We start from the raw sequence: 24,739 nt of genomic DNA on the forward strand, positions 1-24,739 counted from the left end.
AAATGCAAATATCGTTCTGAATACAGCATTGATGCAAATGAGTTCAAACTGTCTGATTTGCGTGCTGAAAAACTAGGCACTGTCCCAGACAGAAAACTTTGTGGGTTTAAGTATTTTGTCATTATCTAACTAAAGATGCCTGATATTCTTACAAAAGTACCTCATCTCCTTTAAAATGAATTACTGCTTTTAAGCATATGCAAAACATTCTAACTAACTCTAACTATATGCAGCACGTACACCAAATATCTCCCTAATAAAAGAGACCCTCCCTTTCTTTTTGTGATGCTGTAACTGCCCTTATTGGCTCCAGCGTGTGCATACTATTGTCCGTGTATGGGTGAAACTCACTAATTGCTCTCAGCAACAGTTAATTTTACTCCTGGAAGGGCATTTGGCATTTCATATGAAGTTACTTTGCTTTTGACTCCGCGGCTAGCGCAGCCTCCTTCCGCCACTTGGCCTTCTTTGCCAAGTTCCAGCTTGTTAAGGACTCGTGACGTGCAGCAGCCTGTGGAAGTAAAACATCTGAAGAGTAGTGTGGTAGGAGTAACAATGCACCCACAGGAAAGCTACCCAACCTCAGGAACGGACAACAACTACTTACATGCTGGGGGCTGGCAGAGACTAGGTCAGCTAAACCTTGGGTAGGTGTAAGCTGCTGCTTCTGGTTTAGGTTAGTCTACTTTTCACAGAATTCCATAATTTGAAAGTATGCTACATGGCCATACTCACCTTTTTAGCTGAAGCAATCACTGCAAAGCAGGCAACAATTGAGAGACCAATCATGATGTAACAAGCTTTCACTCGAGCTTTGTTTCTTGCCTTGTCTAGCATCTCTGGCCTGCAATTAAAGTTGTTGAATTGAATCATTAAAAAGCAGTAAAGTATCTGTTCTTCAAAGCATCACACACGTAACATCACAACTGAAAAATAAAATTACCTTCTGAAACAAACATCTTCAGCTTGCTGTGGTTGGTTATGCACCACTCATTTTCTGACCCTAATCCATTTCCCATGGAAAAGCAACATTTAATGGATTTAGGCTGTTTGTTTATTTATTTATTTATTTTTAAGCTGAAAAAATTGCTCAGGCAATAAATATTTGCATTTAAATGAATACACCAGAAATCGTACCTTAAGCTCTGTTTAAACACAGTGAAAATTAAGGGGGTTAATCTGTTTTAAATAGATGCAGAAATAAATGTGGTGTCAACCTGATGGGATGAAAGCAAGTTCCTTTTATTCAAAATTCACTTTAGAAATCAATTACTGTCATCTCTAAGCTGTCTAGGTGGTGTCCTGTAGGCTAAGGACATTAAATACATGGATTGGATTAAAGCAGAGTTTGTACTGCTATGAGTTAGAGGTTTTAGTTCTTCATTAAAGCAACAGCCTTGTAGAAAGTGGGCAGCTGATCATTATCACAGCCACATCAGCCACATCACTATCACAGAAACGTACATTTAGACAAGAACAAGCTACATGATTATTTTTGCTGGTCATCAAAGGCAGAAGTAGTGAGAACTTCTGCCCTTTGTTTGGCAGTAGTTGCTGCAAGAGAGATGTACAGCCCAGCAGCCTGGATTGGTGCAGCTCCCATTTCCACCCTCCTCTCTGCTCAGAGCAGGCTGCTCAGAACCAGCAGTATAGGAAATCATGAAAATTGTCCCAAAACTTTCAGCTCAGTCTTTTTCCAAGTCAGACATGTACAGTTGCATGGGAGTAGAGTTTTTAAGATGTTCATAATAATGCTGACTGTGCACCATTTTCCTTTCATAAATCATCATGGGTATTCTTTTTATATATATACATATTTGTAAGGGCGTGTGGCGGCGCGGCCCTGGCTGGCCCCGGAACACGTGCGCGTGGCACGGCCCCAGATGGCCCCGGGCGCTCGGGCCCAGCCCCAGGTGTGGAAAGGAGCGAGAGAGGGGGAGCTTCACCGGTGTGGACTGTGCCTTCATGGGAGATGAGAGGGGGAGCCCAGAACACACAGAAGAGAAGGACAACTCTAAACCTGGGCAGATGGAGCTCGATCAGTCCTGTAAGGCCATCCATCTAAGAGAAGGTCACTCTAATTAAACCTACGTCCTGAAGACCTCGCTGCCACCATCCAAGCTTGCTCGGCCCTGGCAGATGAACCTTAGGATTAAAGGGTGGGTTCAGTTCCAGGCATACTGTGTCTCACCTAAAAAATCCATTGCACGGGCTTGAAGGCCTTACTCACATTTGCAAAGCCCTGTATCGACATCTTCTACAAATGCAGTCACACAAAGATCAAAAGACAAAGGCATATACACCTGCCTCCAAAGGTGTACCCAAATTAACTCTAGCATGCTGGAACATCAGAACCATGCTCAATTCTGTGGATAGCTGATGTCCTGAGCGTCATTCTGCCCTTATTGCCCATGAACTGTCACATCTCAACATTGACATTGCTGCTCTCAGCGAAGTTCACCTTCACGAGGAAGGCAGCCTCAGAGAACATGGTGCTGGCTACATACTCTTTTGGTCAGGTAAGCCCAGAACCGAAAAGCATATCTCAGGAATCAGCTTCATGATCAAAAACTCTATTGTTCCTAAACTTGAAAATCTGCCGACAGGTCACTCTGACCAAATTATCTCCCTACACCTTCCACTACACAGCAAGCAACATATATGCCTCTTTAGCATATATGCCCCAACTCTCCAAACTGACCCTGCTGAAAAATATAAATTTTACACCGACCTGCGCCGCCTTACCCAGAAAGTTCCTGCAGATCCTTGGTGATTTCAACACCAGAGTAGGAAAGAACTTTGAAACTTGGAAAGGAATATTAGGCAAGCATGGTGTTGGAAGCTGCAACAATAATGGTCGGCTTCTGCTAGAATTCTGTGTGAAGCAACAGCTCACCATCACTAATACTGTCTTTCAGCAGAAAGATAGTCTGAAGACAACATGGATGCATCCCAGATCCAAACACCGGCACCTCATCAATTATGTCTTGGTGCGATGGAGAGATGTGCGCGATGTCCACCACACCTGTGTGATGCCCAACGCAGAATGCCAAACAGACCATCGACTGGTGCGCTGTAAACTTAACCTGAATCTTAAATTCAAACCTAAAAGAGGCAGTATCCCAAGGAGGAGACTCCAAGTTAACAATCTCCAATCAGCCACAGTGAGAAACAAATTCCAGGCTAATCTTCAAACTAGGCTTGATAACCATTCCACAGATTCTACAGATTCTCTCCTGTAACACTCTGGCACCATATCAAAAACAGCATCCTTCAGTCCTCTGAAGAATCCTTAGGGTTCTCCCTCAAGAAGAACAAGGACTGGTTCGATGAAAACAGTCAAGAGATCCAGGAATTGTTGAGGAAGAAGAGAACCGTCCACCAAGCACACCTTGCACTGCCATCCTGTCATGTAAGAAAAACAACCTTTCACATTACATGCAGCAAGCTCCAACAGACACTCCATGACATCCAGAACAAGTGGTGGATCAATCTAGCTGAAAAAACTCAATTATGCACAGATATGGGTGATCACAAAGGATTCTGTGAAGCCCTGAAAACAACATATGGGCCTACATACGAAGTCCAAAGCCCTCTACTCAGCGCTGATGGTCAAACGCTTCTGACAGATAAAACCTCCATTCTGAATCGATGGTCTGAACATTTTCAGACCCTTTTCAGTACTAGCCGTATAGTCCAAGACACAGTCATTCAGTCTTTCACACAACAACTGGTGAATTATGAATTGGATACTACCCCCACTTTAGGAGAAACCCTTAAGGACATTCAGCAGGTGAAAATTGGCAAGGTAGCTGGGGTTGATGGAATTCCACCTGAAGTCTGGAAACATGGGGTCCAAGCACTCCATGCTAAATTTCACAAGTTCATACTACACTGTTGGGAACTAGGTGAACTACCATCAGACCTTCAAGATGCAGGCATCATCACCCTATTTAAGAAGAAAGGAATTAAATCAGACTGTTCAAATTACCGTGGTATCACTGTGCTCTCCATTGCTGGCAAAATCCTGGCAAGAATACTCTTGAACAGACTAATACTTGCTATTGCAGAAGGAACTCTACCTGAAAGCCAGTGTGGTTTCAGAGCCAACAGGAGTACCACAGACATGGTGTTTGTCCTCAGACAACTGCAAGAGAAGTGTAGGGAACAGAACAAAGGTCTCTATGTAACTTTTGTTGACTTGACCTCACCAAGGCTTTCAAAACCGTGAGCAGGAAAGGTCTGTGGCAGATTTTGGAATGCTTAGGTTGTCCCTCCAAGTTCCTCAAAATGATCATCTCACTCCATGAGGATCAACACGGCCAAGTCAGATACGGCGATGCACTTTCTGAGCTCTTTCTAATAACTAACGGTGTGAAACAAGGCTGCGTTCTCGCACCAACCCTATTCACAGTCTTTTTCAGCATGATGCTCCAAAGGGCCATGGCAGACCTTGAGGATCAGGACGGTATCTACATTCGATACCATACTGATGGAAGCCTTTTCAACCTAAGGTGACTGAAGGCCCACACTAAGACTTTAAACCATCTTGTCCGGGAGCTACTCTATGCTGATGACGCTGCCCTTGTCACCCACACAGAAGCAGCTTTGCAGCATTTAACATCCTGCTTTGCAGAGGCTGCTGAGCTCTTTGGACTGGAAGTCAGTTTAAAGAAGACAGAGGTTCTCTATCAACCGGCACCTCAGGAAGTCTTCCATCATCCCCATATCACCATTGGCCAATCAGAACTCAAATCAGTCCAGCAGTTTAATTACCTAGGTAGCCTCATCTCCTCGGATGGTAAGATTGATGGGGAAATAGACAACAGGTTACCAAAGGCATACAGTGCCTTCGGAAAGCTTCATAAAAGAGTTTGGTGAAATAAACACTTGAAGAAAAGTACCAAGATCAGTGTTTACAGAGCCATTGTGCTGTCTACTCTTTTATATGGATCTGAATCATGGGTCATCTACCACCACCACCTGCGACTTCTAGAACACTTCCATCAACGCTGCCTTCATGCAATCCTAAACATCCAGTGGTCAGATTATGTGACCAATACATCTGTTCTAGAACAAGTAGCAATCACAAGTATTGAGGCCATGTTACTGAGAACACAGCTGCGATGGGCAGGGCACATCTCAAGGATGAAGGACCACCACCTCCCTAAGATCTTGCTTTATGGTGAACTTGCCACTGGCTGCCGCAAGAGAGGAGCCCCAAAGAGAAGATACAAGGACTCCCTGAAACAATATCTCAGCCTTGGCTACATTGATGAACATAATTGGTCTACTCTGGCCTCCAATCGGGAGGTCTGGAGACACACCATCTATATCGCTGCTGATGCCTTTGAGAAAGCACGCAGGATCACTCTTGAGGAGAAAAGACAATGCAGAAAGAATCGTGCCCTGCAGAATATACTTTCTGCTGTGCCTTTTGCAACCCGACGTGCCTGTCTCATATTGGCCTTTTTAGCCACCGACGCACTTGTAACAAACGTGGGTAGAGCCCTTCCCAAATCTTCCCCTCCCAAAGTCGCGAAGCCTAGCCATGATATTTGTAAGATAAAGAATATAAATACGCATGTATAAAACCACAACTATATTTGTAAAAAGGATAGTTTCACAAAGAATTGATTTTTTGTTTTAAGTAAAGATCATGTAATGATCTCTTTCCCCAAAGCACCTTTAGCTTTACTTTAAAAGTTGATGCAGTGGGATTGGGCAGAGCTGGAGTTTTTACAGTGGAAGTTCTGCCCATGAAAGCCTGTACCAAGGCTGAGGGCTGCAGTGGCTCTCTCTAAGGTTTAGTGCAATGGAATAGGGCAAATCCTATGAGTGGCAATGCCATATTACCCCCTTCGTTGCCAAGGCACACACGAGCACATTATGTTTCTTGCAGATGACTGACAATGCCTGCAGTTCTAAGTAACTGCTTCTGGTTTGTACAATGGTAAAAATCATCTGCAAAACAGACCACACATCAGACCTAGCGCGTAAAATTATTAATCCAATAATCCATTTGTTGCAACAAAAGCAAAACCATAAATGTTATTAGCGTGGCATATTAGCCTAATCATATTTCACAATGCACTAATTGAAGCTCTTCTGAAGCAGATTTTCACTTCCTCTGCTTTAAGGAAAACAGACCTTACAATTTTCGTCCCTAATTGCACATTACGACCTTTACTACTCAATCCTTAATCAAGACTCTGGGTAAATCTCTGCTGAAGTCAGTGACAGCTGTTTTTAGAAAAACCCAAACAAACCATAACAACCTTGACTAAGGATTGCAGATTGTCCTTTAGTACAAACTATCTTCAGCAGCTAGATTGTGTTCACAGGGAGCAACATCTTGCAATTCTTTTTTTTTTTAAACAACAGTTAAACAGTGTCACAGTTCAGCTTCAGTGTATCACTTTTAGCTACTTCTAGTATATACCGGTGATCTTGCAGTTGTAAAAAGACTTTGCTCACCCAGAAAGCACAAGGTGGTAACACGAACTTGCTAGGCCAGCTATGGCACAGAAATGAGTGATTTTTGTGTGTGTATGTTTATGGGCTGGCAAATGCAATAAGTCTTTATAAACACTTCCTGATGACTTGAATAGCATTTACAGCTTCTGAAACCTGTCTGAACCATTCTCTAGAGGAAGATGGTGAGACTAACACAGTGCAAGAGAGGTTAGACCGTTCAGAAAGCCACTGTCCAGCTCAGCAAACAACAGCGAAACTGTCAGGAACCAACAGGAGCAGGCAGAGGATGTAACTGTTTTACACACCTCTGCATGCTGCTTGTTCTCAACATGTCACCAAAGACAAGGATGTGGTGTGATGATAAAAAGTAGTGTCCTGGAGAGACGTGTAACACACTAACATCCTAAGAAAAGGCAGCAACTGGCATTAGATGGTTTTCATGTGTTTAGTGGCTGACTCCCTTGGGGGATGCTAACTTTCAGCAAGTCAAAGAACCATAGAGTCAGGTTTCGGTGGGAAGGGACCTTCAGAGATCATCTAGTCCAGTGGGTCAACAAGAATGGGAGGCTAAGGCTACGTTAAGTACTCAGTTTTCCTTGGTGGGGAATGCTTCTCTTGTAATTTACTTCCATAAGTTTTCCTGAAATTCAATAATAATAATAATAATATTTTTGGATGTAATCATTCAGTAACAGCCAGCTCCCTCACAACTGTTTATGGGAGCGATAAACAGAAATTATTGTTTACCAATAACATCCTTCTCCAATTGCATATTAGGAATAAGCAAAACAAACAAGTCAGTACATAAACGTAACCAAGGCTGTCTACTCAGATGCATCCAGTTCTCATCCCAGGCTCTGGGGACTCCAGCAAGGAACATTTTCTCATCTTAACCCCTAACCAGGACAGGAAATTCTCTTGCCCTCTAATTTGTTTCCAAGTCTTCAGTGTTGAAAAACCGACTGTTCTAAACTCTGTGGAAAAGCTTTAGATCAGAATCACGCCACTGTTTTCCCTTCATCTCCATGTTCCTCTTGGACAAGGACAGCATACTTACGGGATCCTCAGAGGAATCTCTTCTTCTGTCTTGAAACGGCCAGTCCAGAGGAGGATTTTTTTGTCAAACTTGGAGGGTTTGTAACTTGCAACCACCTTGTGAGCCTGCTCAGCTTAAAGATTAGGAAAAAAACACTTCGTCAAACCGTACACTAAGAGTGAATGATGTCTGCTAGTGACGATGGAAGGGGAAAACCCTGACCGTCCTGGTCATTGGAAGAGCAACCCCAGATATTAGACCTTCAGGTCTCGCCTACGCAGAGTGACCTCCGCGGGGTTTCTGGAGCGCCTGCACATGCAATGAGTGTTCCTGCGGGTCTGGTTCGAACCCCCGCCGCCCGCAGGCGTGGATACCCAAGCCAGTAGGAGAACACTCAGGAGCACCCGAGCTGCCGTGCCACACGCGGGCCGCACCACCGGGAAGCTCTGCCCCGCTCGGCCCCGGCCCCGAGTCGCCCGCACACCTCCCCGTCAGCCCCGGGGAGCTGTTGCGGAGCTGGTCCCCCGCAGCTCCTCTCCCCCCTTACCGCGGGAGGTGCCCGGGCTCCGGGCGGGCTCCCCACCAGCGGCGGCTCCCCGCGGAGCGGGCGGCGCGGGCGGGCGGAGCGGCGCGGCGGACAGCAGCCGCCCGGGGCGGAGAAGGGCCGGCAGCATGGCCAGGGCGGCAAGGATTAGAGGCACCCTCTGCCGCGGCGGGCCCCTCTGCCTCGATCGCGGTCCCGGCCCCGCCCGGCCCCGCCCCGCGGACCCTTCCAGCCGCGCCCGGACGCGAGGCAAGGCGGGACTGCCGCCGACACGGCGGGGATCGGTCCTCCGGAGAAGGCATCCTGCTCACCTGCCGCACTCACGGACTGCAACTCCAGTGTGGAAAGTTCAGCTTTCAGGTCAAAATTCGGCTAAAGAAACAGCCGCAGTAGTTCACCTTCGTGTTAGGACGTGGGCTTGCTGAAGTGAGTCCAGAGAAGGGCCACAAAGATGACCAGAGGGCTGGAGTACCTCTCCCACGAAGACAGGTAGAGAGAGCTGGGGTTGTTCAGCCTGGAGAAGTTCTAAGGAAACCTTAGAGCAGCCTTCCAGTAACTAAAGGGGGCCTACAAGAGAGCTGGAGAGAGGCTTTGTACAAGGTCCTATATCCCTATTGCAAGGAGTAATGGCTTTAAGTTGAAACAAAGTAGGTTTAGATTAGGAAGAAATTCTTTCCTGTGAGGTTGGTGAGTCTCTGGTGCAGGCTGCCCAGAGGAGTTGGGGATGACTCATCCTTGGCAGATGGGATGGGGCATTGAGCAACCTGGTCTAGTGGAAGGTGTCTCTGCCCATGGCAGGGGAGGGTTGGAACTCTATGATCTTTAAGATCCCTTCCAATGCAAACCATTCTTTGAGTCTATGTTTCAGAGCAAGGTGGATTTAAGTTCTGAAACACAGCTGCCCACGTCCATGTTTCTGTCATTTTACTGCTTTCAGAAGGTTCGAACGTACTGATTCTCATCATATACTTTTCCATTTACTTCAACTGAAAACCTTTTTTCTGTTTTCCTTTCATGTCCTAGTCAGATTAAGCCCTTATTAAAAAAAACCTGAGGCAAACCAAAACAAAAAAACACAAAAAAATAAATTTCGGTATGAACATATCCTTGAACAAAAAGATTGTCAGCACGGAACTACATATTTAGTAAGAAACAACCCACGTCAGCATGATATCTGTGACAGTGTATAAGACAGTGTCTCAACAGAATTGTGTCTGAAGCACCAAACAGTGGAAGATTTTACGTGCATCAACCAAAGCCAGAGTGACTGCTGACGAACAGAGGAAGTCTTACTCCCCAGGGAGAATCACTGCCCAGCAACAGCCACAGTCCTGTCTCAGCATGAGAGCACAAATGAGGAGTATTGAACTGTTTGCAGCCAAAAGCTCCAGCTATCTTTTTTTTAAGGAACAGAGCCAGAGGTAAGCATCTTTTTCTGAAATCAAATTGTTGGGTATAAGAAATCAGAAATTGGTTTTGCCAAAGTGAGTTCTAGCATCCTTTATATTAGAACTTTTTTAAAATGCCATTTGAACAACATTTCACTCTGGAAAGATATTTAAAAAAGTACTTTCTTTTCAGTAAGTAGTCCCATGCTGATGTTTACTTATCTATACATGTACAGTTTTTATTCCAAAATCATTAAAGTAACAACATGTCCTTATTGTTGGTAAAACATCAAAGCCATTCCAATCCATTTAACTCATACCAACTTAAAAAAAAATAAATTCAGAAATCAATCTTCCCACATTCTGTTTCAGAACAAAATTTCTGTTTGCTAATGAGACAGTCTCTAGATGGAAGAATCTAGCTCCCTGAATCAAAGCTCTATGCCAGCTTTCCCATGTCCTTCTAAAAATAACAAATAGGAAGAGATGCACCTCTTTGCACACTCACATACACTCCCTGAGCAGCTCTTTCCTTTTTCAGAATGTTGTCAAGGAGATGAATACAGATAGGTAGAAATGACCTAGAGGGTGATACTTTACCTTTGCCTTCTTCCTGCTCGAAGAGAATGACATAGGGTTAAGCATGCTCCTTGTCCCTGGAGACACATCTGGCAAGGGCAGGAAGAGTCAGCACATCTGGACTGGGCTGCTCAGTGTCATACATTATGAGCAACATTCCAAGCACTCCTATTAGCTGCTACTCATGATGTTAAACCACACATTTAGAGTCACTGTAGTTTCGATGGCCATGAGCAGAGCTGCTGGGAGGAAGCCTGGAACGCGCATAAGTAATTTTCTGCTCTCACCAAAGAACCGCTTTAAAGATTCTGGGCAGCTGAAAGGCATTTCCACATCCAGAGCTACTGAAATCTTGAGGGAATTATGCCCTGGAGAAGATGACTTGAAGACTGAGTGGCCTTCATAGTCTTCAGTCTCCCTGAAGGTATTGTGCGTTGTGTGATAGTGGGTTCAGAATGCATTATTTAGCACCATTAACAATGAATGAGACCCGAAAAGCTTAAATAGTGTTTACATCCAGGGCTACCTCCTGCTGACTTCAACTAACAACATTTTCACATTTGATTTCTCTATGAACAGCAGTGTATTTGGGGACGTTTGTTCTCTCTATTGCTCTCAGAGACAGAAAATGTGCTCATGGGATGTTAGTGTTTTGAGAATTAGTTTTAGGATCTTTCCAAAGTAAACAAGGAGAGTGCACTGTGAGCCAGAAAAAAATGAGCTGACCCCTTTGGCCCCACATGACCTGACCTATGGGCTGTGGCTCTGGGAGCATCATGCTGAGGCTTTGCTATGACTCTGGAAGGTGATTCTGTTCTGTGTCCTGGGGATGAAAATCTGTTTCAGGTTCATTTCATGTCCCCATGACTGGTAACAGGAATGGTTACATTGGTGGAATACTTACTGCTCTGGGCAGGCGAAAGTGCGCAAATGCTTCTTTAGCATAATGAACTCTTGTTTTAAGCCTTTTCATATCCTCTGTAGCACAATCCCTTCAGGTTCTACCTACATATGATCAATTGTTTCTTACAGACAAAACATTTAAAAACATGTAACACAGCTTACTATAGTGTCTCTTTTTTCTGCCAAGCCAGGCTAGCAAATCTGTTACACGGTCTTAGCTCCACTGTTGACTGTGCTTTGCACAAGACCCAAGTAGCTGAAGAATTAGATGCAGCAGGTAGGGCTCCTTTGAAATTCTGCCATATATGGTGTCTTTCCTTAAAGATACCTCAGTAGAGACCTTCACATTGCTGTCACCAGGCCCTGTTCCTCTAGACGTTTTCCTCATTGTCCTGTAGGAGGAATGCCCTACCATACACAACTTTCAACCTAAAGGAAGTTTCTAAGAAGCAGACTGAGATCTACAGTGGAAACACCTTACAGGTGTGTGTATCGCTGTTGTTCAAGGCCAAACAGAAGATCATGTGGAGAGGTGAGGAAATTAAGTAAGCAAACTCAATTTGAAATGACAATATGGCTTTAATCATTCCCTTTCATATAGATTCAAGACATGCTATACTCAAAGCTTTTGGAAACAATAAATACAGGCATGACATTTGAGCCAAATTAACTTTTCTGACCAGCTGATTGCTGACAGTCATGCAACGTAAGCTTTGCTTCTCTCTTTTAGGGAGAGACTTCTTGCTGCATTGGCAGTCAAATTGCAGTAATTGTAAACCTTATTATACATAACTTCATATCCAGAAAAGTATTTGCAACAACTGATGTATGAACAGCACTCATCATATAAATATATATGCATAAAACTTCATTCCTCCAATCAGCAACAGAATGTTTGCAATTACACAAGTCTGCAGGTAAATTGCACTCTTGCCATTCAAATTACTTTAAAATGTCTTCATAGATACACAGTACATACCTAGTTTATGCGTCATAATTTCATCGCCCATGTCCATTTTTGAAATGTGATTTATTTTTTATTTTTAACAAAATATGAATAGAAAAATATGGATAAGGGTTACAACATATAAATAAAAATTTTATAAAAATAGATATAAATTACATAACCATAGTACAACATACCTCCATAACACAAAATCTACTGCTTTTATTTTGCTCTTCTACAACATCCAGTTATTCTGGATCAAAACAGAAGCATGGGCAAAACTCAAGGAATTTAGTATTATTTCACAGTAACGTCACATAAGTTAAAATATGTTTCAGGCTTTCAGAATATGGAAAAGTATTTTTCCTGGTCCTGGACTGACAGTGTAGCTTTGCTGTTTAGAGTCTGAAAAAGCTCTGTGGTACCATTACCCTGACAGAAGAGCTCCCCCTTCTCTGAATTTGCCTTTTGTCTCTCATGCAGAAGGCACAGCACAGCTGTGCTCATGTCGCTACAGAGCAGAGACTCATCCAATGCAGATCATGCCAGTTCAATCTTGTGCTATTTCTGTGTACTGTAATGGTACATTGGCATGTTCTTATTGAAAATCAGATTTTTTTAACTCATATACAACCCCTCAAAATTCCCAGGATGTACTCATGCTGATACTGGTAATTACACTATTTATCCTGATGAGAGGAATCAATAAGTGGTTTTAAGTTTTGACATTACACATTGTCCTTACACTCTCAACTAAGAGGACATTTGGGGACAAACACAGTAGGCTCCCTCTTCATGCATCAGAGGAGGTGCACGAGGTGAATCAGTGTATTTCCTCTGAGTATGGAGAAAAAATGTAGATGAACATATGTATAACTACAGAGCTCCCAAGAAATTTTTTAATTCTTTTATAGACCTGTCTCTAGTTCATTACCATCCTGATAAATACAAGGAACTTTAAAGGTTACTGCAGCACTCATCTGGAATAAAGTGTGCAATTCTGGGGAGGAAAAAAAAGAGATTCACTGATACCAGGTGAAAAAGGTTACATTTGGAAGTTCAGAAGAATGGAAAGCCTATCTTAAAAGTGGAGACTAAAGGACTCAGCTTGTTTAGCCTAGCAAACAAAGGCTGGGAAAAGGTTCTCTTTGATCTGTGAATTGGGGCCAGATGAGAAGAATAACTCCTTAAAGAATTGTGTATCAGAGGCAAAAGAAGTGGAGTAAACTCATGTGGTCCCCCCTATGCAACTGTAAGAAATAATAATTTTGTGATTCTTCTATCTCACTTGAGGAAGGGAGATTGCACAATAGGTTCCCACAGGTCCCGCAGGGGACTGTGCATCATGGAGCCTGCAGGAGCAAGGACTGGAATCTCAGGGCCAGGAAAGCCTTTCAGATCTGGTAATGGATAACTGCTTAAGTACAGGAGGACAAGAGTTTCACATGTCTTGCTCTCCTTGGGGATGCCAAAAGGAAAGAGATCTTAGAGATAAATAGCTCTCTAAGATGGCTTTTTATCTTCCAATACTTGACCACTGGCCAGTCATATGCTGGAGACTCTTTTCCTGGCAGCATTTTTAGGAAGAACCTTGCCTTTTATTAGTGGCTGCCCTGGCAGTTGGAACTGGCAGTTTCCATTCACAGAGTTTTTGTCAGTTTTACATGAGTCTGAGACAGGAGCTCGGAAGTTGGAAGACTTTGAGTCCAAAGAAACCTGACTAACAGTAAGGCTACCTGCACTTTTAGAGGAATACGTGTAAACCATTTTGAGAAAGGCAGATTTTGTGTTTGTTTCTTGCTTGTAAATGATGATATAGCACTTTGGAAGAAAAGTGCAGCAGAGGATTCCGTAATTGGATATTAAAACAACAATGATTTCCACTGCTGGCAAGTATTTGCCAAATGTAGTTGCATAGACAGGGATAAATACAATCCATGCTATGAAGTAAATTAGCATACCAAAAGTGATGAATTTAGCTTCATTGTAGTTCTCTGGCAATTTCCTACCTTTAAAGGCAAATATGAAGCAAATAAAGGCTAGAGCAGCGATGTAGCCCAGCATAATCCCAAAAGCTACAATAGACCCCTCATTGCACTCCAGAATTATTACTCTTGGGATTGAGAAATTTTGGGTTACAAAAGGTGTCCTAAATATTAGCCAGAAGGTACAAATGATAACTTGAATTCCAGTGCAGGTGGCCACAGTGGGAATAGGTTTATACATGCATTTCAGGAAATTCTGAAGCTTGGGATCAAAGCTGAAGGCTAGTAAAATTTTTAGTGACTTCATTAAAATACATGAAATGCAGAGTGTAAAACTTATGCCAAAGAGTGCTTGCCTAGTTTTACATTTGAATTCTGTGGGTACATCTATGAAGAAGATGGTGCTTAAAAAAATTAAGAAGTGACTGAAGAGAATAATATAGCAGACAGTCAGACCACCAGATGCCTTTACAACTGGTGTGTTCAAGTTTTTAGTAAATATTACACAAATTGACAAAACTAACACAACCCCGAAAGCAGACAGAAGGAGGAGGAAAACAGCAAACCAGTCAGTCCAGGTGAGGAAATAGACTGCCTTTTTGTAGCATGTGGTACTGTTGATGGGAGCCCAGTAGGTTTTGTTGTTACATCGGTAGCAGTAATCCATATCTGGAAGCAGACAAAAAGGAAGATAATTTAAGAACCCAAAGTAAATAAACTGCGAAGTGTTTTATCGGCCTTGAGATACAAAAGCAACGTGGGAAGGGCTGCTAAGAGGAAAAGACGTGTCTGACTGCATCCGACTGCTGCTGTAGCCGTCCAGGTGGAGGAGCTGCAGAGCTGCGGTGGCTGCGGTGGCGCTCACAGAACTACCTGCCAGCTGGGAGCAAGGGTTTCCTGCAGCCAGGGACAGGGAGAGGACAGGGAGAATGACCAGGGTTCTAAAACTGTCTTGGTCATCACTGACCAGCAATATGTGACCTGGCCAGAGCTCTGGACAGGCAAACTTTTACTAAAACCTGAACAATAAATAATCAATTCTCTGGCAAAAAATTTGAACTATTTTTCTTTTATTTGTCTATTTTGACAAGAAAACACCCCAATATGCTCATTACAGATAGCTTTTGAAATACAATAACAAGAAGAAACATTGCTTTAGTTTATGATTTGAAAGGTGCTTTTGCTTTGAAATTCTTGTCCTCTGATATGGAGACATTTCACAGCTAATTGAATAAGAAGGTAAAATTTAATTTCCTTCTACTCTCAGGATATTAAAAGTACAAAGTACCACAGTTTTCTTAATTCTATCTCTTTCCTTCATATTTTATTTTCTCCTTTAAAAATTTTTGCTTAAATCCATAAATGAACCACTGGTAAAGTACACATCAGATTTGATACTAGAAAATATTACTGTACAATTCTGGTAAGCAAAATACATAATGCTTGAACTTCATAGATGCATAGGCTCATAGAAGAGTTTGGGTTGGAAGGGACCTTAAAAGACCATCTAGTTACAACCCCCCCTGCCAGAGGCAGGGACACCTTCCACTACATCAGGTAGCTCCATCCAACCTGCCCTTGAACACTTCCAAAGAGGAGGCATCCACAACAACTTCTCTGGGCAACCTGTTCCAGTGCCTCACCACCCTCACAGTAAAGAAATTCTTCCTTATTGGAGTGGGTGTACTATGGAAAGACAGGGAGGCAAGACTTTATTTTAATGAGAGTCAGTCTCACTGATAAATCAGCCAGAATTTCCATCCCAGCAAAGGGTAGCTAGTTTGCTGACCAATCTAACTGCTTTAAGTTTGGTCTCCTAAGAAGCATTTATAGCAAGTTTTATGGGAAACTGATCATAAACATATATTTAAATCCCCTTCCAAAGTTAACCCAAGGTTGTCAAGGCACATTACATACAAACAGAACAATTGTACTGATGTCTAAATAAACTTTTATTTGGATCACAATTCTTTACCTGTTCGATTGCTGTAATGGTTTTCTGGGCAGTAAACACACTCATAGCAGCAGGTATGTGGACTTTCTGTAACCTTTTTCATCTGGCCTGGCCTGCAGTGCTGGGAACATGTTGACTGAACTTTCTGCAGTGTGCAAAGAATAAAAAACAAACAAACAAAATCTCTAAAAAACCCATTAATATAAACCTCCAGTAATGCTGCAATTTGTACTGTTTTGTTTTGGTTTTTTTTTTTTTTAGTATCGTTCATATTTTAAGGGAATCTGAAAGTTACGTTGAACATTTGCTTGCACCACAAAGAGGGGCAAGATTTGAGGTTTTCTTCTGTCCTCAACTGAGTTCACATGCTGAGACCAGAATTCAACCCACTTGGTAAAGCTGTCTCTCCTTGTCCAATTAGTGGGGAGCTGCATCATGAACTCAGACCTCCAGCCATGCACAGATAACAGATTATCCAGCTGGAACTGTCCAGGACCACACACTAGTTCTGTGTACACCAGTGCTGGGACTACGTGTGGCATCACCTACTCATGTAGCCGTGATGACCCCAGCTCTAACAGGACCAAATAAACAACAAAGCATCCTCTTTTCTTTTTAAACAATAAACTCAACAGATATGAGTCTTCATGTAAAGAAAGGGAAAAAAAATTGTGGTTAATTAGAGAGGGTTTTTTTTGTAAACAGTCATTTCTTATTTTAAGTTCTCTTTTCAAGATTCTTAAGTGGCACCCCTAGGACAGACATAACTTCTCATCTTAGGAAGCCTTCTAGGAGCATTCTAGAGAAATAAATAAATTTTAAATTGATGCTCACAGGCTAATAGGCATCTCAGGATGCATGAAAGTGATCAAATATACTCCAAAAGGATTCTTCACTCTTAAAGGAGAACATTAAACTACAAGAGAGATTTCTGGCTGACACATTCAGTTGCAAATGCTGGAGGGAGAAGAAATCATATGAATCAAATTTCACATTATGTCAGTAAATTAAAAATTACCTTTAAATCTAGAAAATCTTTTTTTTTCTCTTCATCCTCAAAGATGAAGTCACCTTTCTCTGCATCATATTCTGCCATAGTGGTGATTTCCATGTGGCCATCGATTTCTTTCCAAAGAAGTACATCGTAACTGGTGCTCATATCTCCATTGGAGTCAAACTTGACTTCTTTATCATCATCAATGATTACAACTTTTTTAAGTTCTTCAAGGAGCTGCACATAAGTATAAGAAATGATAACATACATCAGTATTGTGTCAGTGTGACAAACTGAGTAATTTAACATTTGTATGGTAATATCAAGTTAAAAAGAAATGCTTTCAGGACTAAGAAAAGTATTAAAATCTAAATTCATCTTTATAGCTGTTTACAGAATTACATATACAATCCTGTTGACCTTAAAAAATCTATTAATAAAAAATTAATAATTTCTTAACTCTATGCAGGGTGCACAAATACTCAGATTAGTATTCTTTTGCAGCTGTGGAAATTTTGGTATAATGTTAGGAGAAAAAATATTTTTGCTTGCAAGAGCTAATGGTCCTTTGACACTCCCCTTCTTGTAAAGAACAAGAGTGAGTGGTACTCCTGCTATTACTTTACTGTCATCAGAGGCAATCTGGGCAACACTTTCTTCCAGAGTAAATTCCCCCAATATGTCTGGAAATATCTAGCATTGTTCTCAGCTGTGACTCTGACTGAATTTGTGTATGGCAAGAGGAGACTCAGAACTGTTGAACGAACAGTATGTGCCAGTTTGCTCAGATGAAGAGATCAATGGCACAATGGTAGTAAACTGCAAGGCCATATTTGATAGGTCATAGGAAATACCAAAATAAGAATGCTTGATAAGGCAATTGTCCAGCTTCATATTGCAATCCATTCTGTTCAACAAGGTAAAATTTCTGCCTCCCTACTCACAAACAACCATATCAAAAAGGTCTGTGTGAATATAGAAAAGAGCAGGTTAAGGCAGATATAACCCACTCTCAATTCATAGGGATATCATCAAAGAACTTCAATTTGCTACCAGGTTCTTAATCAAAACAAAGGCTCTATTATTTTGCAGGCCTAGAGACTTTTTGGCAACAGGGATTAACTGACAAGGAGAAAATTTAATGTTTTGGTGAAAGGCTGAGTTCAACTGCTTTTGAAAGTCATGCTCTTACATGGATCCATTTGTAATATTCGTAGCATTTAACAAACATGCTGAAAGGTGTACTGCCTCAATAGGCTTTGTCAAATACGTGTAACACATCTGGTGTATACAATATGCCATTTTTTCATGTATAATCTAATTTTTTTGAGAGTTCATATAACTTATGAAGAACCAGTATGTTTCAAACCAGTAGTGCATTCAATTTGGATGCTGCATAGTTGTGTGGAACTGAATAGGATTTCTTTTTATAGTATATACTCAGACTAGTCTTTTAATATTTCTCATCTTTACTTTTCCAATTTCTCTAGCAATATGAGCTTTTTGAATACATCTAGAGTTTCAGATGGAAGCTCTATTTTTAGCAATATTTTGATGTAACTGATAATTATTTTTGTGAAGTCTGTAACACCAATCACTCTGTTGTTTCTCTGTATATAGAGATGTGTGATATGGATTATTTGGATCCTAAGTTTTATCTCTCTCTATATATATATCACTCTCTAGAAATGTAGTGTAGAAGAAGTATGTAATGAAAACAACACAAGGAAAATAATTATTGCTTTCAGTTTTCTTCACGAGTGTTTAACAACTTAAAAGGATTTTTAATTTTGATGGTTTGGGATTTGGCTTAACAATGATGTAAATACGGCTCCATAAAGTTGCATTCCTACAGAGCAGTCCTGAATTTGTCTCATTTGCATTTACAAATTCATGTAAGAGTCCAATTGTTACTGGGTTGTTGGTTGGTTGGTTTGTTGATGTTGGTTTTTTTCAAATCCCCTATCTTGGTTTGACCTGCCCTGACCTAGGATAAGAGGTCAGAGTAAGTCAGAGTGGTTGTTTGTCTTTTAAATTAACATTTGTTTAATCCTCTGAGTAAAAGTGTGTAAAAGTGAATACTCCTAAGCAGGTTCTTGGGTAAAAGGTCAGGTCAGGTTTACTCGTCTGATTTTTCCTCTTCTTTTCCCACCCAGTTGAGTGTGATAATGAGTACCTCACCTATCTTAAAGATTATGTCTAATTTTCCAACCAGTCAATTCAGTATAAATCGAGATGAAACCGAAAATGTGTTGCATTTTCAGTTTCAAGTAGAAATTAATTATAGAGGAAAATACTTGAATTAAGACAAAACAGATACAACAGTGAGAGAGAGAGAGGAAAATTGAAACTCTTTGGTGAATGTTCCTATCCAGCAGTATCCCCATCTCTCGAAAGCACTCATAGATGTGTATTACACATAGTGGTTTACAGCAACAGGACTAACTACTAGTAACTGAAGAACTGATAAGTCAACTGTAGAGTGACTACACATTTTATTTTATCCTGCATGAGTAGCTAGCAAGATGTTCCGTCAAGAAGCCTACAGAATGGAGCCTTCATTCAAGCTGGTGCCTACTCTATGTGCTCTTTGAAGGTGATGGAGGAAGTGTTAGGGTAGCTAATGAAGCCCAGAAGCTAAAGATCCCTTCTCCACTTGTGGAATCACATATTTACAGCCATTGTTATTGTACCCATCAAGGAGGAGGTGGTTGTTATGCAGTTACCATCATCCAGTAGCTATCTATATCTACAGCAGAACACATAAGCCAAAAAAGGGAGACAAATCTGGAGTGTAGTTATCACTGCAGCAGCTAGATACTACTACTCTGGCAGGAAGAGGAATAAAATGTCATTTAGTAAAAGGACCAAGCTAGAAAATCCAGGAATGTGGGAGCAAAAAATTAGGTGAAAGTTAGGCAGAGATTATAAGACCTGAAAGAATTAACATCATACCTCCCAGGGAGTGAATACAGAGGGATCCTTGCAGTTTCTGTTTTTGCATTGTCCTTTAATTGCATGAGCTATGGCATAGACTGCAAGTATAGTACTTTGGATAAATCCTGGTTCAATGTTAGCATTCAAAAAATCATCTCTCCAGATCTGGTGTTTATTCTCAACATCTTCAAGTAGATCATCCTGGGACTGGTTTGAAATGCACGTTTGAAAATCATAATATTCCAGGTTTGCACAAACTGACAAAAGCATAATATATTCACGTAAAAACCTGTTGTTTTTCGTGGGCTTTTCATGAAGGTTTCTCAGAAAGTTTTGGAATGAGGACATATCTCCACTTTTAAATCCAAATCCCACAATGGTTCCCAGCTGTCTGATATTGGGAATTGTACTGATTTTGACTGCAGCTGACCAGTTATCACTTGCAATCCAGATTTTATTAACGTTCCTCTCAATTGCCTTCTTAAACAATTTGAGCACATGGAACTGTCTCATAAAGACCACAATAACATTTACTCTTGTTTCCTTGACAATCTTCTCAATTGCATGATCAACTTTGGTGTTAAAGGTGCTGTCAGAGAGATAGGCTGGTAGCATTTCTTTAAAAGCTATGCAAACGTTGTTCACCATGGCCTGGACCCCAAAGCTCTCCAGAGCGAACCGCCCATTGTCATCATCAGTGGCTATTACTCCAATCCAGTCCCACCCAGATTCACAGATCAAATGGGTCATTGCTCTTGTCTGATGAAAATCGCTGGGGATAGTCCTGAAGAAAGAAGGAAACCTGATTTTGTCACTGAGGATTTCAGCTGATGATGCAGGACTGACCTAGGAAGAGCGAACAATTCAGTTACAGAGTTGGTCTCCACCAAGAGATCCAAAGCTGCCACAATTGCTCTTTCTTCCAGCCTGACCCAGCCTCCCTTCTTCCTGTGAGTGAGCATCAACAAGCTACAGCCAAGTGGGACAAGTTCCCTCTCCCTGCTCTTAGGATTCAGACTTGTGCCCAGTACCGGTTCCACTTTTTTCGTCCTTATCAGCATAATTCAGTGAAGGCAGAGAACAAAACCTTTCAAAATGGATATGACACTTATGATGGTATAAAGATTTTGGTTTATTCTGTTCAGATACTATCAACATACTATTCAAAACAATAGTTAAAACACTGGAAGCATTAACTATTTTTTGAGTTACTATTCAAATTCCTAATACTTTTATATATTGCAGTATTTTTCTATCATTGAGTATGTTAATATGGTTCATCCATATACATATATTCTTTCCAAGATTTAATTATCATATGTGTTAAAAGAATAATTAAATCTGTTTGAAGAACCTCCCAGAAAAACAAAGACTAATAAATAGTACAGAATGCTCTAATTCTTTCGTACAAAATGTTTACTATCTTTTTCTTGTGAATGTAGCTAGAAAAACATAAATTGAACATTGCTATTCCAATCTCTCTAGTTTTAATCCTTCTCTATTTGTTTGATGGAACTTTTCCCCCTACATTGCTTGATGGTTGTTAAAAAATAAATCTGAGCTTTCCAAAATAAGAATCACCTGCCTGGAGGTGATACCAAATCTTACAGGTGTCAGAAGATCGCAGATGCTATTGATAAGAAAAATCTGCTGGATCCCATTTTCCATCTATGCCCTAATGCAGGTTTGTTTCATACCACTTGCCTTTTAGTTATGTTCAAGTGTGGCACTTCAGTTTTCGTACTTACTATAGCTCCTGTGGTGGCGTTGAAGGTCAGAATTACTTCCTACCATTGCAGAGGAGAAGATTCAGTTAGAAGTTATCTTTGGTTCAGATTCTATGTCTTTTCCAAGTGTTTGGTTACTATGTTGCTACTTTGCAGAGGTTATTTATATCAATTCACAAAACCAAAGTGCAAGACAGGATGGTGTGGAAGCTATCTGCTTTTTTCATGTTGGTCCCAGCTTTGACCCTTACTCTTTTACAATGGTGAAAGCAGGAACATAAGCACTGGCCAAGGCACAAGTGTGGGGCAGTACCAGTCCTAGAGAGGTCAGAAATGAAGAACAACGCTTTGAGAATGACAGTGTGGATCTAAATGGTTGTGTTCTTTCTCTTCTACTGCTTGAGGAGTAACAGGAGTAAATCTGTGTTTTATAGCAGCCTTCCTCACTTTCCTGTCCATAGTTTTATCTAACTCTAATAATTAATTTCTCTTGGGCAGAAAAGAATTCCCAGATTTCTGTCTAGATTTGACTTAGTCCCTCTTTTTTTTTTTTTCAGCTTGAGATTGAGTATTGTCATATTTACCACCTGCCAGACTAGACGTGGCAGCTGTAATTTTGCTGCCTGACCAAAGTCCTAGAGTGTCATCCAAGGTACATTGGAGTAACTGGCACAAACAGGACTGACTAATGGCAACTCCAGGCTATCAAGAGCCCAGCATCACCCTGAAAGAGCACTTGGATGCATGTGCCTCAGGCATATAAAATATCCCTTACTGCTTTTGTTTTGGCAAGTGAATCAAGTCCTCCATTTGGAGCTGAAGTCCACCCCTCCTGATGTCCTTAGATTGAGCCAAATCCTGCCCTGTAGTAAACACGTGGCTTTTGCAATTCCTATGATGAGAAATGCAGCTTTATTCTCTGGTAAATTTGAACCTCTGTTCAAAATAATTCAATTCCCTAAAACCTACCTGTGGGATTAGTTGCAAAGCCAACAGCCTTGAAACTGCCATCGACACCTCCGAGTAGGTGGCTCCAATGACTGCCTTAATTCTCGGAATATAGTTTGAGTAGTTACACTTGAACTCTACAGCATCCTCAGAAGAATTGAATTTTGACAGAAACCTCAGAGCAGATGCCATGGCTTTTGTAACTTCTGCACACGTGTCATATATCTCGTAGCCCAGAGTAACTCCAGATAACAGCGTTGAATTGTTGATTGTTTCAATAGCATGTATCATTGCAAGTGTCTGAAGGAAAACTTGAATTTCAAAGCTGTCAGGAAACACAGGAGGTATTTTTTAGAAAAACATTGCTGGAAACAAGGCTGAAGCAAAGTCAGTTTTGAGCATATCCCTTAGAATTTGACAACTATTGAGAAGAAATTATGGGTAGTAAGTTTTGTGTGATTTTCTTGGGTTTTAGTGTACAAAAGATTAGAAACCATATATTTTTATCTCACCTAATGAGAGATTAAGGAAAATGAACACAAAACTTAATATATGCCTGGAAAGGAAAAAAAAGTGTCTTTCTGAAAAAAAGGGGACTAAAAATTTAATTTTCATGCTACATGAAAATTTGCAAGTAGTATCTTTGAGAAGTATCTGTCAATGTCAGTTAAAAAATTCCAATTTATTACATATGCCCAGTAAGCCTTTTAAAAAACGTATTTGCTTTCACCAAATGCATCAAGCAAAGAAAAGGAAGTATTAAATATTTCAGAGTAGAAGGAAATATTTCAGAGGTTGAAGTCTCTAGTGATTGCATTGATTGTTCCAAAATCCTACTTAAACCTGCAAAAGTTAGTACAGCTATTTCCCTCATCTCCAGTGGATGTTAAAACAGATGCTTAATCAGAATTCTGTTAGCAAAAAATGCCTGTATTATAACCAACCCTACTCTCAGGCAAACTTCTCTAAAGTTTACAAATCTTGTGAACTAACTTAAATTTCAGATGGACCTGAGACAATTTATGACTCCATAGACAAATAAGGGAAGACTGACAAAATTGTCAACTTTATCAACATTTTGTTATATATCCAAATGGATGCCTGCATGCCTATCTGATTATTAGATTCAGATGTGGAATTAAGATGCATGCAAAATTCAAATAAAATTTGAGGATCTGAACCTGTATTTAAATTAAACAAAATGCATATTTGGGGTTCCTGGGCTTAGGAAAGCTTCGTTATACTTAAAATGAAGTTCTTCACCAGGTTTCCTTCTCATGTATTCCAGAAAAATGGATGTTTCAAGCACAGCAGGATTTGGAGCCAACAAAATAAATATTCTGGTACACACTCTGAACCTGAATACCTTCATCACATGGTGTTTATATGTAGTCTATCACGTAACATAATACCATGATTATAATTCAGAGAGTAATAATTACAGTAATTATAAAAAATAATTACAATGCCGTCTGCAAGGTACTATTGTAGGTACCCTGTGAGGTGGGAGGCATACTTGACTATGGGCTTAGGTAAAATGTGTTCTACCTGTGTTCAAATCATGTGGGTTCAACTTCTTAACAAAAAATGATTAGCTGCACAGCAGAGTCATTCACTCCTATAGCAAATTAGCATTTCCATGGAAATTAAATGATTGTTCAGCACAAACCTCCAAGGCAACTGGATTATCTATGAAGCCTGAAATAGGATCAAATGCTCATTCCATTCCTCAGGCAGGCACAGTATTTTTTACTATAACTTTGCCATGCTTTATCACCCTGTATTAATTTATGTGAAATTTGTGTGATGTCCGGGGTATTTTTAAGGACTAAGAAAAGCAAAAGGACCAGAATTTGTTCACCTTAATGTAAGAGTTACATGCCCAATTTCAGTGACCTCTTCTTTGCTAGATATGTAATTTCCAGTATTACTCACCCGGCACAGTTCTGAATTACTGGCTTGATGGGATCTTCTGGATGCAGCATTTCGCTATGAACTGCAAACAAGCCTCCAATAATGATGTCTCCTGGAGAACTGGCACCCACGAAGTCGACAGTATTCTGACAAGAGAAAGCAAGATCAATGCCTATCACAAAGCAGGGGACCAAAACGCTGACAAATGCCATGTTTCTGTTTCACTTGCTCACTCCCATCTGCAGGGCCAACAAGGGCTCCGTGTCATCTGTAAAGAGCAGCAAAGGACAAAGTCTGCACTCAAAGTTAGTCACACCTCATAAGGTGATTGTATTTGCTTCACTGGCTGAGGCTATTTTATTGAAGGTACTAAAGCAATGCTGTCAGAAAAAGTGTGAGGGTGCAGG

General features: G+C 41.0%; 2 protein-coding genes across 3 annotated transcripts; both read right to left on the bottom strand.

Annotated features, from left to right (window-relative positions):
- Window positions 1-53: 53 nt before the first annotated feature.
- On the bottom strand, window positions 54-11,937 carry FAM162B (family with sequence similarity 162 member B). The gene is made up of 4 exons (XM_027632267.1): window positions 11,907-11,937; window positions 7,535-7,646; window positions 736-844; window positions 54-511 (listed from the first exon to the last, which is right to left on the bottom strand). Exons 1-4 carry the CDS (start codon window positions 11,935-11,937, stop codon window positions 413-415), a joined length of 351 nt encoding a protein of 116 aa, XP_027488068.1. The 3' UTR covers window positions 54-412.
- On the bottom strand, window positions 11,511-24,739 carry GPRC6A (G protein-coupled receptor class C group 6 member A). Of its 2 annotated transcripts, XM_027634263.1 has the most exons (7): window positions 24,354-24,739; window positions 22,440-22,743; window positions 21,492-21,530; window positions 19,762-20,589; window positions 16,831-17,043; window positions 15,834-15,957; window positions 11,511-14,527 (listed from the first exon to the last, which is right to left on the bottom strand). In XM_027634263.1, the coding sequence occupies exons 1-7, from the start codon at window positions 24,542-24,544 to the stop codon at window positions 13,419-13,421; spliced, it is 2,808 nt and encodes a 935-aa protein (XP_027490064.1). In that variant the 5' UTR covers window positions 24,545-24,739; the 3' UTR covers window positions 11,511-13,418. The 2 variants fall into 2 exon arrangements, with proteins under 2 accessions (XP_027490064.1, XP_027490065.1); XM_027634264.1 differs by lacking the exon at window positions 21,492-21,530.

This window comes from Corapipo altera, unplaced genomic scaffold, assembly GCF_003945725.1.
Source record: "Corapipo altera isolate COAL_440 unplaced genomic scaffold, ASM394572v1 2b, whole genome shotgun sequence".
NCBI classification, from domain to species: Eukaryota; Metazoa; Chordata; class Aves; order Passeriformes; family Pipridae; genus Corapipo; species Corapipo altera.

Coding starts and splice junctions, on each gene's coding strand:
- FAM162B (XM_027632267.1), bottom strand. CDS start 11,937: ATGGGCGATGAAATTATGACGCATAAACTAG. Junction 7,647..11,906: donor AATTATGACGCATAAACTAG/GTATGTACTGTG, acceptor CTAATCTTTAAG/CTGAGCAGGCTCACAAGGTG. Junction 512..735: donor TGATTGCTTCAGCTAAAAAG/GTGAGTATGGCC, acceptor TTACTTCCACAG/GCTGCTGCACGTCACGAGTC.
- GPRC6A (XM_027634263.1), bottom strand. CDS start 24,544: ATGGCATTTGTCAGCGTTTTGGTCCCCTGCTTTGTGATAGGCATTGAT. Junction 22,744..24,353: donor GTAATTCAGAACTGTGCCGG/GTGAGTAATACT, acceptor GTTTCCTGACAG/CTTTGAAATTCAAGTTTTCC. Junction 14,528..15,833: donor CCATTACAGCAATCGAACAG/GTAAAGAATTGT, acceptor GTCTGCTTCCAG/ATATGGATTACTGCTACCGA.